Below are 15396 nucleotides of genomic sequence, written 5' to 3'. Positions count from 1 at the left end.
GCTCTGACTCATTTACTTAATATTCCTCTAATGAAACTGCCCAGAGCTCTGGACCTATTCTCCTCCAAAACAATCTTTCTCCTCCCTAGCTCTCCACACCCTTCGCTTTCTTCTCAGCTGCCGTCACATTCCTAATCAGCCTTTAGCTGGGCTTCCTTCCCTTGCTGCCAGCCCTGCCATTCCTTACCCATCCCCTGTGTCCTCTGCCAGCCCAGCTGTGGCACACGGGCTGTGAGGACCAGCCTGCAAGTGTGATGGGCATGGAGGTACCAGATTGCCTCTATAGTGAAGCCAGGAGGGAGAGAAATAAGCCAGGAGCATTTCAACCATGGTGCAATGGGGAGAGGGGGCTGCCATCGTGGTGTCCTCTCCAACTTGGCTTTCTAGCAGCACTTGAAGCTGTGTTCATTTGTAGGGCATCTTTTGCCAGAGGACAGCAGGGGCTGTGGCAGAGGAGCTGGAATGAGCACAGAGTGTTCCTTGTAGAAAGGATGGGAATGGCACAAAAGTCTGTAACTGGCCTGTGGAAAAATCCTCCCCCCACCCCCCCCAGGGCTGCCTGTGATGCTTTGGTGGGCTGGAGGGTACTGGGAAGGGCAGAACCCCAGCCCAGGGGCCTGCCACCAGAAATAAGCAGAGAGCAGCTGTGTTAAGTGTTGCCCAGCTTTGAGGAGAGCCACGTTATCACCTGAAATGCACAGGTGATGAGGGGGTAAAGGTTCAGCACATGGTCAGCTGCAATGCTGAGGTCCAGAAATGGGGAGTTTCATCCTCCTTCCCTCAGCCTCAGGTCCGTGGGCTTCGCTTTCTCCTCGCTCAAAGGCTGGTACTGAGCATGGTGAGCAGCACAGCAGCTGGGATGAAGGGGTTCGTTTCTAGATCATGTATTTCTCATTGTATAAGCTAATGGCAGTGCATGAGAGACTGTGGTGGGGGTAGAGGGAGAAGGAAAAGAGGTTTAAGGGCAACCAGCACAACTGGGACACAAACGGTGCTGGAATGGGTCAGACACTGACTGGACTGTGTGGGCCAGCATCAAGAGATGCTGATGGGCCTCTGCTGTCACCATCACTCAACATGTGGAGATCTTCAGAGGCACTTTCACACCCATTCCTAAAGATCTCTGCACCATTGATGGATTGTGTGGCCTTTTTTGCTCTGTACTTGTTTGGTCTGGAATGTCCAGCCCAGTTTGAAGGAGTTTGGTGCTCATGGGAACAAGATGGGGCTGATCCAGAGCAGGGCTGGCTGCTGCATCTTCACAGGGCTGAGAACCACACAAGCTGTGAAGCTTGGCTTTTCAGGCTCGGTGCTGATGACCAAACAGCTCCTAAGGAACACGTTCTGCCCAGCTTGCAAAAGGGTCGTGCTTTGTGATCCTCAGGGTGTCTTTTTCCAAAGCACTGGTTCAGTCGGTCCTGGATCATTTGGTGGCATCTGCAAAGTCACTGCATCCAGTGCTTGCTGCCAGTGAGTGGCTTGGTGCAGTGCTGGCTGTCCCTGACCAGGTTTTGTGGGCAGTGGATGGAGCGTTTCCTCCTCCTGAGCAGCTCTGTGAGGAAACACAGCTCTGAGCAGCGGGGGAAGATTTCTTTTGGTGGCTGATCCGCCTGGCAGAGGGCACATGGGGTGGGGAGGGAGGCAGGGGAGGCTGCGTGGGGCAGGTGGGTTGGGGGGTGCTGGGAAGGAGCTTTTCCTTCACAGAAGGTGATTAACAGGGCGAGGAGGGTCAGGTCTGTCCAGGGGTGCACACGGGAGGAACAAAGCCATTTTAGGTGCAGGATGCAGAGACTGCAGGCTGGTAATGAACCTCCTGCTGGCAGGGAAAGGGCTGGTGCGTGTGTTATTGTCGGCCTTGCACACACAAAGCTCTCCTGGGCTGGCTGCTCCTGCAGCCTGTACAGACAGGCCTGAGCTCCTCAAAGACTGAGGGATCGGATTCTTGCCCTGCGGGGCTTTCCAGCCAGCTCCAGTTCAGAGGAGCCCTTTCTTTCTCCTGCTGTTCACGCCCTGCAAAGAATTTTCTATCAACAAAAGAAATTGTTTTACAATCAACTTGATGTTCATCCCCAGTCCTGGGGTATGAAAGGGGTTTTGAAGGACCCAGGGAAATGAAGTGGTGGGAGCAGAGGATGGCAGCCGGTGGCATTGCCCTGCTGAGATGGGGCAGATGCTGGGGCACTGCAGGCAGTAAAGCTCTCTGGTGCAGCCCTAGGAGTGGGAGTTAAATGGACAGAGTGCCAGCAAATGAACAGTCCCTAGAAAGAAAGGCTTGAGGGATGGCTGGTCCATGCTCTGGTAGGCTGAGAGGACTGTTACTCCTGCAGCTTCTGTGACTGGACTCTGCTGGATCTGTTGTGTCTGTTGTCTCTGCTGGGTGCTCCATCCCATAAAGATCCTGGAAATGCTGGTTGTAGTTTGGGCTGTTCCTCTAAGCCAGTGGGACTGTGTCAAACTCAGAGGGATTGTCTTTGAACGCTGTTGGTCATCATTGCAGGGGAAAACCAGTGTAGTTGAACCCTACTCAGTGGCAGCTTTGTCATGAATCTTGTGTGTGATGAGAGCCTGGGGAGGTCTCAGTGTCAAGTTCAAAAGCTATGGGACAGTCCAGGGAAAGAAGAAAGTTTTTTCCTTGAAGAAAACACATACTGTGGGTTTTGCAGTGCAGAGGTTTCAGATCTGGAGCACACAGATGTGGGTGACAAACAGATTTGAGTTTGTCCCTGCCAGTGGAGGTGCTGGAGAGTGCTCATGGCACACAGCTGGCCTTGCAGCTCTGAAGGACAGATGCCATTCCTGTCCCCAGGAGAGTGAAACGTGCTCAGTGTGCAGGCTCTCAACACACAGCTGCCACCAGCATGTCCTGGAGCAGCTCCCTGTCTGCCATCACTGTTACAAATGGTTTACAGTGGGAGACAGAGAACTTGCCATTTTTATCCCAGAGATGCCCTGCAGCCTTCTCTTCAGTGATGGAAACATTAAATGCTTCCAAATCCCATTTCCACTGTTTGTGTGCATATTCCAGCCTCATTTGCAGCCCAGGTCTCAGGGTCCTGCCATGAAGCCAGTAACTGTTGTTCATTTCTTTGCCTCTTAAAGCAAAAAATCCTCAAAGCTCAGAAACACCTGGAGCTCAGGCAGCACAGCTGTGCTTGCAGGATGAAGATGGGGCAGGGTGCTGGGCAGGTTGCTGAGCAATATCAGCAGAAGGAAGGCACAGCCAGGACACATGGAGTCAGGGGAATGGCAACTTCAGGCTGGGCAGAAGAAAACCTGGCTCGAGTTATGTGACCATACTTCAGGCTTTTGTGAGGCAGCTGTTGCTTCCCTTTGCAGTGTGAATGGTGAATGGCTCTGCCTGGCTCTGTGGTGGTGAAGTCAGTATTTTTAGAGAGAGGTGGAAGCGTGGGCTCAGGAGCTGGACTCAGTTACCTGACTGGTTTTCTTGGCTTCCATGAACGTGTCCAGAAGCTGGTGAGTTTGGAAAGGATTTGTGTGTGTGTGTGTGCTTATGAAAGGCAATTTTTAAATGTCAAAGTTGAAAGTACTTTTCCTTAGCAAAAGAAAAATCCCCAGCAAGGCATCCAGAACTTGCTGGGCACTCAACCATCTGAGCTGGGCACTCAACCATCTGAGCTGGGCTGACTCCACTGCATTTTGTAAGAGGTTTTTGAGCCTTTCAAGGCAGCCTCATCTTGATGTTTTATCTCCTTGCCAGGAGCACACACTGAACAACACACAACAGCCTTTGAGCTGTTTGTGTCAGAATTGTTTGCTTACTTAATTTTAAAGTGACCACATCCACATAATCAGAGGGATTGCCACATCATGGTGCTCTGGAAGTGTCCTTTGGCACTGCATTTACAACAGCTCAGTGGCAGTGGGGGTCAGTGGCCAGTTAGCCACCAAAGCAGGAAACTGAATGACTGTGAAAATAAATAGTGCCTCATGGAAGTGGAGTGTGTGACAGTGCTAGAAGCTGGGAGCATGGATCAGCCTCCCTGGTATTAGCCATGGAGAAGGCTCACTGTGGCTGCTCAGCTGTCTGCCAGCAGCCATGGCCATGGGAGCAAAGGGCACAGGGATTCATCCCCCTTCCCTGCACACACGTGTGCTGCTGCAGGGGCAGGAGCATTGTGTTGCCCAGTAAGCTGATGGTTTGTGCTGGGGATGGAGGGGATGGTTGCTACAGCTCAGCAGAGATGGAGGCTCTGCAGGTTTCCAAAGAATGAGAACCAGCCATCCTTGGACAGATGTGTGGGAGAAGCAGCAGCGTGTGGGAATTCCCCAGGCAGAAGTGATTGATGTGAGCTGTGAGACTGTAGGATTGGTAACTGAGAGACAAATGCTGTCTGGGCTGTCAGGCTGCCAGGGGTGCCCGTGATTAACAGCACTGTCCTCTTGGCTGTGCCAGAGGAATGGCAGGAGCTTTGCAGACATAAGGACTTGATCACAGAGAGGGGAAGAGAGCTCAAGGCCAAGAAGAGTGGGAAGGAGAGGCGGTGGCAGTCTTCATGGTGGTGAGGTTCAGCCAGGAAGGTCACTTCTAGGCTCCATTTTTGGTGCTGGAGGTGGATTTTGAATGCTTCTCCAGGAAAAGTGCCACCCCCACTACCCCACAGCAGTTTGTCCAAGTTGACCTCAGTGGTTTCCTGCCAAAAATACCTGTGAACAATAATGACTTGTTAATGATTTATCCCTGTGTTCTCAAGTGCTGCACTGATTCCTAACACCACAGAAACCATGGAAGCAGTGCTCTGCAGCCTTTGAGATTTTGGCCACAAAGGCTTTCTTTTTGTCCCTTGCACATGGACAGTGCTGCAGGTGGCAGCTGATGGCTTGGTGTGTTGGGCAGTGCAAAGGGTTCAGTGTAACACTGGGGAGTGCTGGTGGGAAAATGGACTGAGCCGTACTGAGGGAGAAACCAACTGGGCTCTGATGAAGGATTGTTGTGAACAGAGCTGTGAACAGACACTCCAGCAGTTCCCAGGTGGTAACATCAATGCCAGTGACACACAGCTGTGTGGAGAGTTTACTTTCTGTAAAGAGAACTGCAGATTCATGTTGCATGGACCAGGGATGGCTCTGGTGATGGGAGCAGTGGGAATTGGCTTCCAGACTGGAGATGAGGCAGATTCCCTTCCATGGGAGATGGGCATCTGCTGTTTTCACAGGCCATCAGGGCAGAAATATGGCATGGGAGGTATGAGGTACAACAGTAAAAACTGTTCTCTGTGCTTCCAGCATGGCTGTGTAATAAATCCTTGATCAGGCAGCTTGCCTTGGTGAGGGGGGGCACAGCAAGATGAAAGGCAGCAGAAAGAGAGGGAGAATCAGTGATTGCAGCAATCACCTCCACCCTTCAGATCCAGCAGAAATGGCAATCAGGCTTAGGGACTGGAGTCTGCATGAGTCAACTCAAGGTGTAGATGGCTGATTTTACACAACATAGTGTAGCTGTAACACTGAGCAGCCACGTCAGAAGCTCTGTGCTCTCCTTCCCAGTCATCTCCTCTGGCAGGGACCAGTGAAAAAAGACAAAAGGAGAATGGGCAGGTGTCAGGCACCAGCTCTGCCCATCCTGTCTCCTGATCTGCAGCACCCAGAGGTGAGTCCTGGAAGCAGGAGGGCTTTTCTGCTTTCTGAGCCTCTTTTGGTCCTTAAGCACCGTGACTCCACACGTCCTTCTCCCAGCACTCGCCCTGCTTTTGGATCTGTGTCTCAGCCAGGGTTGGATCCTCCAGTGGAGTTGATGTCATCAGGCCTGAACCAAATGATCTGAGTGGCTCCCTTCCCATTTTGCAGAGTGAAAAAGCTGTCAGGGTTCAGTCTGCACCATTTGAAAGGAACGTCAGGTCAAGTTTATTGAGTGTCCTGGAGTAAAGACAGCCAGGAGTCCATCTGCTGGATGCCATCCTGCTGAGCAGGGGAGTTCCTTCACTTTGTGTCCAGTCCATCCTTGGTCCTGCTCATCCACAGCTCCATGCAGCTCTGAACACTGCAGAAGAGGTGACTGAAAATGGAAATGTCTTCACCTCTTTGGCCTCAGCCTCCCGAGGACTGGGCCAAGAGCTGTGTCATTCTCACCCCTAAGAACCTCTGCATGGAAGTGTGCCCTTTAGTGACAAATGCTGGAGTCTTCAGAGGCTCCCAACAGGCTAAACCCAAGGGGAACTGGTTTATGTTTACCTGCTTCGAGCTCCTTTCAGACTGCCAGCCCAGCTTTTTGAATGCCTGTGATATCTTCAGTGCCTGGAGTGCCCAGGATGCAAGCGTGGTTACACACTGGAAGGGTCGTAAGAGCCAAAGGGGTGTCTGAGAGGTGACAGACATGACTGTGGGAAATCTCAAAGAAAATCATATCAAAAAGAAGTGAGTAGTTACTGACCCAGCTGAAATCCTTTCTGGAGCTCGTTTGCAGAGGGTGTTGTGGAAGAAATATAAATGTCCAAGAAGGGAATGAGGCATGTCAGTGAAATCCTTCAGGGTGGTCACCACCCTGCTCTGGGTCTGTGCTCCAGAGCAGTAACTCCAGGGATGCTGGAAGGGTGTAACAAGTGGAAAACCACCCTTTGAGTGCTCTGTGCTGGCTTGTGAGAGACAGGTCGTGGGGATGCATCACTTCTGGGGCTGACCTCCTGTGCCTGTGCTGAAATTCTCACCTCTGCTCAGCATCTAAAGACACTGATGGTCAAACAGTTCCAGCTTTGGTGTTCAAGCTGCTGCAGCCTTGTGTGACTGTGTGTTGTGTGGCCTTAAAATCAGCACATGCTTGTACCTTGGAAGGAGCAGGCTGTAAACAAGGCAGGACTGTGACCTAGGCACCCCATCTTTTGTAGCTCCTGTAGGTAGGATGAGCTCAGCATCCCCAGGAGCTGGGAGCTGCATTCTCGACGTTCCTGCAGCTCCTTAGATGTCAGTGATGTCATCGACAGCAGCCAGGGAATTGCAGATCCCAGAGGGCCTGAACTCATGTCTTAGCAAGTAAGCGTAGGAGGAACCAATCTTTGGAGTGTACTCCACTGTACTGGCAAGTTTTATTGAACCAAACCACACCAAATGTATTTGCAGCTACAATTCCGTCTCCTGGCGACACTGCAGCATCAACAAGGGAGATACTTGTGTCCTTCACCAGCCACTCTCAGCCCTGTGAAAAAACTCTACATCTGAGTAAGAAAACAATGGGAAGCTGCTATGGGATGTGATTAAAAAGCAAGTAATTTATTCCTTTAGCTATTCAATCTTCTCCCTCATGCCTGGGACCTGCTGACATACGCCGTATTTCAAGCTCACAGTTGGCACCATGTGAAGGCATCAGCCCTTCTCTGGAGATCATCCCTGGGAAGCTCCATCTCTCAGCCCACAAAAGGGGTGCTTTGGCATTATTTTGTGCAGGACAAAATGCTTCATCCTGGGAACACAGGAGCAGAGTTTTAACAGAAGCTGTCGTCTTTTTGATGTCTGGCTTTTTATCTGCAAAGAGCTTTTGGATGATGCAGCCTCCTGGTAGACAAAGGGATGCATCAGTTCCTGCTGCTCCTGCAGCTGAGAGTTTTAAACCTCAGGCTGGAGTGAAGCAGAACGGGCTGTGGATACTTTGGCAGCTCACTCTGCAGAAGGTCTAGTGTTGAACAGCATCTTGCAGCCTCAGCTTTGGTGGTAAGGGGCACTGATGGTCCATGAGGCACGTTTCTCTGCGAAACAGAGGTCTAGTATATTATTTTCCTAGTTCTGTTTGGGAAGTTGCCTCTGACAGAAGCTTCCAGGAGCAGTGCAGAGCACAGGGATGAGCTTCTGCTCTGGCTGAGCCCTCCCCGGCTGGGGTGGTGGGTGGGACGGAGCCATCCTCTGCAGCTGCGCTGTTTTCTGCCTCAGGAGCAGTTTGCTCGGCAGCCTTGGTGCTGCTTGAATGTGGCTCTGTGTTACTCAGCTGGAATTAGAGCACTTTGCCAGTTCTTGATTCCATGCCTTCGTTTCAGTGGGCTTTCCAGACTTGGTGCAGTTCGCCTCAAAGAGCTGGGGCTTGTTTTCTAACCCAAATCTAGCCAGACCTTATTCCTCCACCTGCATTTTTCCAGCTACAAATAACAATGGAAGTGATTTTTATCTAATCTCCCACCACCTGGTTTGTTCTTGTCCACACTCTTAGGCACCAGCGTGTTGAAAACGCTTTTGGCAGGAGCAGCTTTAAGCCGTGTAACCACCACCATTAACACAACCACCCAGGCTGAGGTGTGGACGGCAGTGACCTCGTGCAGGGAGGGGAAACCTGGGCAGCCAGAGCTCGTGGGCTGTGTGATGTCCTCTAACAGAGTCTGGGAGCCAGCACAGCCCGAGGCCTGCGCGAGGCCCCGCGGGGCACAGCCCAGCCCCCGCGCGGCCGTGGGGCTCGAGGGGCTGCGGGAGCCTCCGGGCCGCTGCCGTGTCGGGACGTGACGTGGCGGCCGGGCCCTGGGACACCTCAGCGGAGCAGAGCTGTGACTTTGCAGCTTGGGTTTCAGGATGGAGCTGCCGAGGCCCCTCCTGCGCGGCGGCATCTCGGCGCTGTGCTTTGGAAGGACTCCAGGCCAGCAGTGAAGGGCTCTTTGATAATATCTGACGGGCGGGTAAGAATTTTGGGCAGCAGCCAAGGTACACAGTGCCTGTAATCGTTAACTCGGTCTGTAAACAGTTCAAACGGCACTGAAGAGCCTGTCAGTTATTACATTAGAGAAGAAAGCCTTTCATCTCCCCGCTCAGAAGCAGCCCAACGGTCCCGGCCCCTGCAGAGCCGGCTGGAGCTGCAGGGCTGCAGGCAGGGCAGGCACTGCCTGGCCATACAATGAGCACCGTGCTGAAGGCCTGACCTTCAAACCTTCCGTGCTGAAGCAATAACTAAATCATTAGTTTCCCTTTGTTGTGCACCTGGCCCAGGCGGTGGAGCCCGGGGATAGCCGGAGGGGAGGGGATCAGGCGGCGTTCCCCCGGCTCAGGGGGCAGCAGGAGGGCTCGCTCCAGCCTCTGCCCCGTGCCCGTGTCCTGCAGAGCCTGCAGCTTTTCCCCTGTGAGCACAGGTCGTGTGCAGTCCTGACAGATGCCCACAGTAAGGCTTTCCTGGGCCGTTGCTGCTCCGTCCTGAGCCACCGCTGTGGCCGTGTCGGGGCCCTGCAATCTCCAGGTAACGGTCAAGGCAACAGTGCTGCTGAGCTTCATCACCAGGAGACTTCCAGAGCATTCACTGCCCGGTCCACACAACCCTGGGAGAGCTTTGTGGTCTCCTTTCAGGAGCAGTTCAGCCCTCCTGGAGATGTGTGAGTCTTCAAAAGGAATTATGGCATAATCTGCCCCAAGGAGAATTTCCTTGTCAGTCTTTGCTCTTCTAGATCTGTTATCTCCTTTCTAGAAGAGCAAGAATGCTCTTTCTGGCATCCACTTTCAAGGCTTTTAACTTTGAACCCACTGTAGAAACTTGCTGGTTGAGGAAACAATACTCCAGTCTCTGTGATAAAGTGATCTGAGTTTGTATCTGGCCTGTCGCTGCAGAGTCGTTTTTAGGCTCAGAGCTGTCTCCTGTAGAGGTTTGACACAGCAGTTGTGAAAGACCTCGTGTCTCTGCCACCCTTAAGCTAGTCCCAGGTGACAACACAGCTTTGTGCTTTGAGGGGTAGGAAGGATGCCACGGGGCTGCCCTGCTGTCTGCACAGCTTGGCTTTTGCCAGTGCTTTGAGCTGTTGCTGAGGGCCAAGGCTTTGCATGAGTTTTGTGGGCTAGTGTTGAACTCCACAGGACTGTCAGCACAGTGCAGAAGGTCATTGTGTAAGAGGGCTGTGTAGTATGGAGATTGACAGTGGTGCTGGCCTCCAGGGTGGGGATGAGCCCTCCAGGGTGTCCGTGAGGTGAGCAGGTCAACGTGAGTTGGGTGCTGTTGGTTGAGTTTTGGACTCAGACTGCTTGCAGTGTGCTTGGAGGCAGCAGGAGCGTGAGCTGTTCTCCCATGACTTGGACCAGCTTGCCTTTACTTTCATTTAGTGGTGTGAGTCAGGGCTGACCAGAGGGACCTCCCTTTGCCTTTGATATTCCACAGTGGATGTGTGCACCAGAGCCAGAGACTTCAACCAGACCTTGCCATCAAACTTTGCCAGAACTTTCCGTGCTGGCCCATCCTATCATCTTGGTGGCTGTGCTGGAAGAAGTGACTCTCACAAGCCTCTGTGTTGGACCTTCCTGGTTTGGAGAGCAAACTTCAGGACAGAGAGGTTCACAGGGAGAGTTTCCTCCACCACCGTGGCCGTGCTTGTGCAATTAGACGGAAAAGCTCCAGACTTAGTGACTCACCTAAACCATCTAATCTTGCACATGTGCTAATCAAATAAACATCCCTCTTGGGGTTCAGCATTTCTCTTTATTGCTCACCAGCTTGGTGATGAAAAGGAGAAGGAGATGCAGTTATTGATTAGGGACTGATTTGTTGTATCAAGCCCTTGGGCACTGCTGACCCTTGAGACGGGTCAAAGATAACGAAGCTCATGAGCACGTGGAAGCAAACGAGGAGTGTTGCACTGTCAGCTGGTAGGTGCTTTCTCTCCTCTCTCACCTCTTGCTGCTCTTTGAGGGACTTGGATGGTCCTCTGAGCTATTCACACGTTGAGGTAGGACCTGAATCTCTCGAAGAATAATGTGTTTGTTATCAGTGAACATGTTTGTCTGTGACTCACATGTGGGTAAGGTGTGTTTGCTGTTATAACAGCTCTTGAAGGTTTATGCAAGTAAATTGAAAAGCCCCACATCCTGATGGCTGAGCCTCATGCCCAGAACTCATGGAAGCTGCAGCTTTTCCTTGGGCTCCCTGAAACTCGCTGCCATTCTCTTTCCAACCAGTCATTTCCATCCTCTTCACAGTCCACGTCCCCTTCGTCTCCCTGCCTCATCCCTCCTTATGCTCCTATGTCCTTCCAGCAGCATCCCACAGCACTTTTCAGCTCCACTAAAGCTGCATGTCAGCCTCCTGGCAGCATCTCCAGTACCTTTGATATTCATTCCTGCTGCTGTGTCTGTGACAGCTACATAATGGAGTGATCTCATTGTAAGAGGGGCTTCTGTTGAGCTGATGGTGCTGAATCACAGAATCCCAGCATGGTGGGGGCTGGAAGGGCCCTGCAGAGCTCATCCAGCCCCAGCCCCTGCTCAAGCAGGTTCCCCTGGCTCAGGGGGCACAGGAACGTGTCCAGGTGGGGTTGGAAACCTCCTGAGGAGCCTCCACACCCTCCCTGGGCAGCCTGGGCCAGGGCTCCCTCCCCTCAGCACCAAAGTCCTACTGTCCATAGCCTTGACCTTGTAGGAGAACAGAAGAGGAGATACCAGTGTATGGCATTAACAGAACTGCCTTTACCCTCCCACTTACTGATTGTGCTGAGGAACCTCCTGTGCTGTGAAGCATTGCTGTCCTTGTCCAAAGTGCTCCCAGTTCTTCCCATCTCATCCTGATGCCACTTTGTACCGTTATGCTTTGGCAGGGAGGTCAGGATTATCCATCCCATTCCCTGCATCACCCACAGCTTCCTCTCATTCAGCTGGGTGTTTGCAAGCTGCAGTTCTGCAGGTATTGTGCTCAGTGCTGGGCTGGATTACGTGGTGATGTTAACAACTCACTGCTTCTTGTCCATTCTTAGAGGCCTTTGATGAACACTGGCTTTGTCCCCTTCTCTTCCCCTTTGTTCTGTGCCCCTAATTCTTAGTTATACATTTTTTTTAGTGCTACTTCAAATAAATGAACTCTTCTGACTGATCCCCCATAAAGGAGTGTGAAGTACTCAGAGTGCCCTACCCAGAGGCAAAACCGAGGCTGTCGGCGACTTTGCTTCTCTGAGTCCTTTTTCAGGCCTTTCCCTAAAGGTTCTTTGCCAGCAGAATAGGGAACAGAAATGTTTAAATGCTTCTTGGGGATTGGGGAGCAAGTAATCTCTTTTGAGTTGATTCAGTGAGAAATAATAGGCTTAGACTGCAGCAGCAGCAGTTCAGATCAGGCCTTAGAACACACTTGGTGTGGAGGAGATGGAGCCCTGCCTGGGCTGTTGCAGTGGGTGAGGAGCCTCTGCTTTTGGAGGTCTCAAAAACAGGTTGAGCAAGTGTCTCTGAGGAATGTTTTAGGTCTGGCTGATCCTGCCTTCAGGCAGCAAATGTGACCTCTCAGGGTCAGCTCTTCCTTTTTTCCCTACTGTTTCATAAATGAAGCCCCCAAGTGAGAATCAAGCGCCTCCCTATGCCTGGCTTTCCCCTGGACCTTTCCAGCTCCCCTGTGTTTCTGCTGCTGGGTACAGCCTGGGAGTGGTGCTGGCATGGTGGGAGGGACAGGCTGGTGTGAAGGGAGTGGGTCTCCTGGGAATAAAGTGGGGAAGGTGGCAAGGAGAAGTTAGAGAAGAGAAATACAGTGTATTAGGAGGAGTGGTGTGGATGGAAAGGGTAGACAAGATGTTCTAAGGTAAGGAAATGGGAAAGCAGCAGCATGTAGGGATGCAGAGGAGCTCTGCATCGTGATGAAGGGCTGACAGGAGGGATGTGGTGACAGGGAGAGATGGAGTGACAAAGCCAGGGGCTCACAGGTCTGCTTGGCAGTGTCCTACAGCAGTGCTGGGGCCAGAGCTGGCAGGACTGAATTACCCAAGAGCAGGTCCAAACCCTGGCAGGGAGCTGGCAAATCCCAACCCCACCTCTGGGATCTCAGCACCAAGGGTGGGAAGAGAGGGAAGAGGGTCTGGAGCAGAGATGAGTGACACATGTCACTTGGATGGATGATGTCTCTTGCATGAAGATCCTCCCAAGCTGCCCTCTGGTCATTTTGCACAGAGTGCTGAGGAAGGCACCTGAGCTCTCAGCCTCCAGAGGTGTCATCAGATGGGGGATAACGGAGCTGGGGGGCGGGGGGGGGGGGGGTCTTTGGCCCTGCAGGAGGGGTTGGAGCCGGCCGAGAGCCCCACCAAGCGGCCACAGCTCCTGCTGCAGCCCCGGGGGTCTGCTGGAGCCGGTGGGGTGAGGATCGGTGTGTCACAGCCCCCGCGTTGGAGATGCAGGGCAGGATGCTCCGAGCCTGCAGCCTCAGGCAGTTCCAGCTTCACCTCTCTGGCTGCAGAGGCTCTGACAGGCAGAACTCTCCTCCCCATGCCCTGCCCAGGAGGGCCAGTGGGGACAGTTTGCATCTCTGAGGGAGTGGAGGTGCTGCTTGTCTCTTCTGAAGGCTTCCACACAGAAGGGAATCGTCTGCACTCGGCTGTCACAGCAAGACGTGGCCATGGTGCATCTCCTGAAGGACATGGCCCAAACCCCCTTGGGCTGAGTTGTGCTCCCTTGAGGGACCATTCCAAGGCAACATCAGCATGTCTGAGTTAGCTGAGATGAGCCCTGTTCTCCCTCTCCCCCCTGGGTTTGGGCAGTAAGCAGTTGGCAGGGAGGAGGAAGCATCATCTGGCTGTTTCCCAGCCTGTCTCATTCCCCAGCCCCATGCTGAGGGGTGAGCCCGTGTCTCTGGGTGCCCCAGGTCCTTGCTGGGGTATGGAGGAGTCTGAGGATGGGAGCAATGCTGACCCCCAGCCCCTGGGGCAACATGGCCAAGTGCAGGTGGAGGATGAGGAGTGTCCTTGGGCTGCTCTGACAATTCCTCCCTGTTTTCAAATGTGCCATGACAACAGCCTTTTTTTGCATAGCACTGGGGTGCTGTTGCAGTTTCCTGCAGGGCTGGGCCCTCTGAGCATGCTTCTGGGTGGGCAGCAGCTACAAAGCCTGCTCTGATCCTTCTGGTTTATAACCTTCAGCTTTCTCACTTGTTTCCCACACTTCCACTCAGCAATGCAGTGCCAAAAGCTGTGCAGCCTCAGTATGGACAGGCTGCTGAGCCCCAAGGCAGTGTGGAGCCCCAGGGTCTGAGTTTCCCTTTGCTTTTGTCCTGCAGTCCCACCCTCTGTCCCTGTGCAACACCAGTGAGGATGAGCACACTGAGTCGGGCTTCATCACCATCGTCAAGCTTGAGCAGCCAGATCGAGATCCCAACCCCTGCCTGTCTCTGGCTAACAAGGTAAGTGATGCCACCAGCCTGGGAAGGGAAACCACAGTACAGGAGAGAGAGCAGGAGGAGGCAGCAGGGGAGGAAATAGGGGTTGAAGGGTGGAGAAGATGCTGAGGGTAGAGCAAGTTCCTTGAGGCACTGTGCCATCCATCCCCAATACACATCACTCCTTGTTTGTAGGACTGCCTGGCATTGTATAAGGTGTGGAGTTTCCCTTAAGGTGACAGCTCAGACCTTTCCCCAGGATCCTGTGTGCTTTAACAGCTTGGCAGCCTCATGGCTCTCCTGTATTGCAGGATTTGTGCTCTGTCCTGTGGGAAAATGTAGACACAGAAGGTACCCTCTGTGCCTCTGTCTGTAAAACAACACTGTGATGCTTCCCTGGACCAGGCACGTGAAGAATCAGTGCTGAGCAATTCAGAGGAACACAGACCACACAAACCCTCTTAACAGTGTGGGCCAGCATCTGTCCCCCACAGGCACAGGAGATCTCAGAGGTCTTCAGGTCTCCTGTGGAAGAGGGACCTTGGTGAAGCAGCAGTTACTGTGTCAAGAGCTGAGGTTGCTGGTACAGTTCTGTGGTAATAAGGAAGTCAGGTGGGAACGAGGGTCATCCTAAGCCTTCAAATCTTTGTGTCTCTGATAAAGTCGTGTGGATAAGGCTAATATTAGCTTTTTCTTCAGTGCTTCACTGCCTCCTTTTATTGTCTCTGTGCTAAATGTTGTGTTGTTTCCCACAAGCACTGTATAGACATGAAAAATAAACCCTTGATTAGTGCTTCTTGGCCTTATCTGGGTTGTCCCTGTTTGCTTTCTGCTGGTGGTGATGTGCTGGGGATGGAGACACAGACTCCTTTTTCTGTCCTCCTTGCAGCCTGGCTGAAGAGGACAGGCAAAACTTGTCCCAAGCAGCTGTTCCTTCGCAGCAGGGTTTATTTGCAGAGGCTGTGGCAACAAAAGCAAGGAAAGAGATGTGATGCTGTGATGGATTTGTCACCTTGGGGCTGCTTCCCCCAGCTGCATGAGCAGCCAGGCAGCAATGCCTGGCCCTTTCTGGATCAGAGTGGAAGCTTGTTTGGTTTGCTGCTGCTCTGGAGCTGATGCCAGCTGTTAGCACAAGGCAGTGTGCTGGAGTTACCCACCTGCTCATCAGTAATCCCACATCTGGAAGTAGCCTGGTCCTACCTGTGGGTGTTGGTGAAGCTCGAGGATGATGGTGGGATAAAGACGTTACCTGAGGGCTTCCAGTGCAGCTTGTGATAGTCATGAGAGCAAAGGCTCTGCAGGTGCCTTCAGGAGCACAGCTGAGGAAGGTCTGCACAGGGAGGACAAGACATGGTGCATTGCTGCCCTGTGGTCAG

At 52.7% G+C, this 15396-nt stretch overlaps 1 protein-coding gene across 2 annotated transcripts in view; it reads left to right on the top strand.

Moving 5' to 3' along the window:
* Positions 1-15396, top strand: part of RNF43 (ring finger protein 43) — a 43182-nt gene that overhangs the window by 13744 nt on the left and 14042 nt on the right. For both annotated transcript variants that reach the window (XR_009820108.1, XM_062012291.1), the window contains exon 2: positions 13922-14044. Coding sequence is in view for 1 of the 2 variants with exons in the window: in XM_062012291.1 (XP_061868275.1) it covers positions 13922-14044 (123 nt within the window). In the remaining variant the exon portion in view is untranslated. The remainder of the gene's footprint in view (positions 1-13921; positions 14045-15396) is intronic.

This window comes from Colius striatus, chromosome 20, assembly GCF_028858725.1.
Source record: "Colius striatus isolate bColStr4 chromosome 20, bColStr4.1.hap1, whole genome shotgun sequence".
NCBI classification, from domain to species: domain Eukaryota; kingdom Metazoa; phylum Chordata; class Aves; order Coliiformes; family Coliidae; genus Colius; species Colius striatus.
This window is presented reverse-complemented; position numbering and strand designations above follow the sequence as displayed.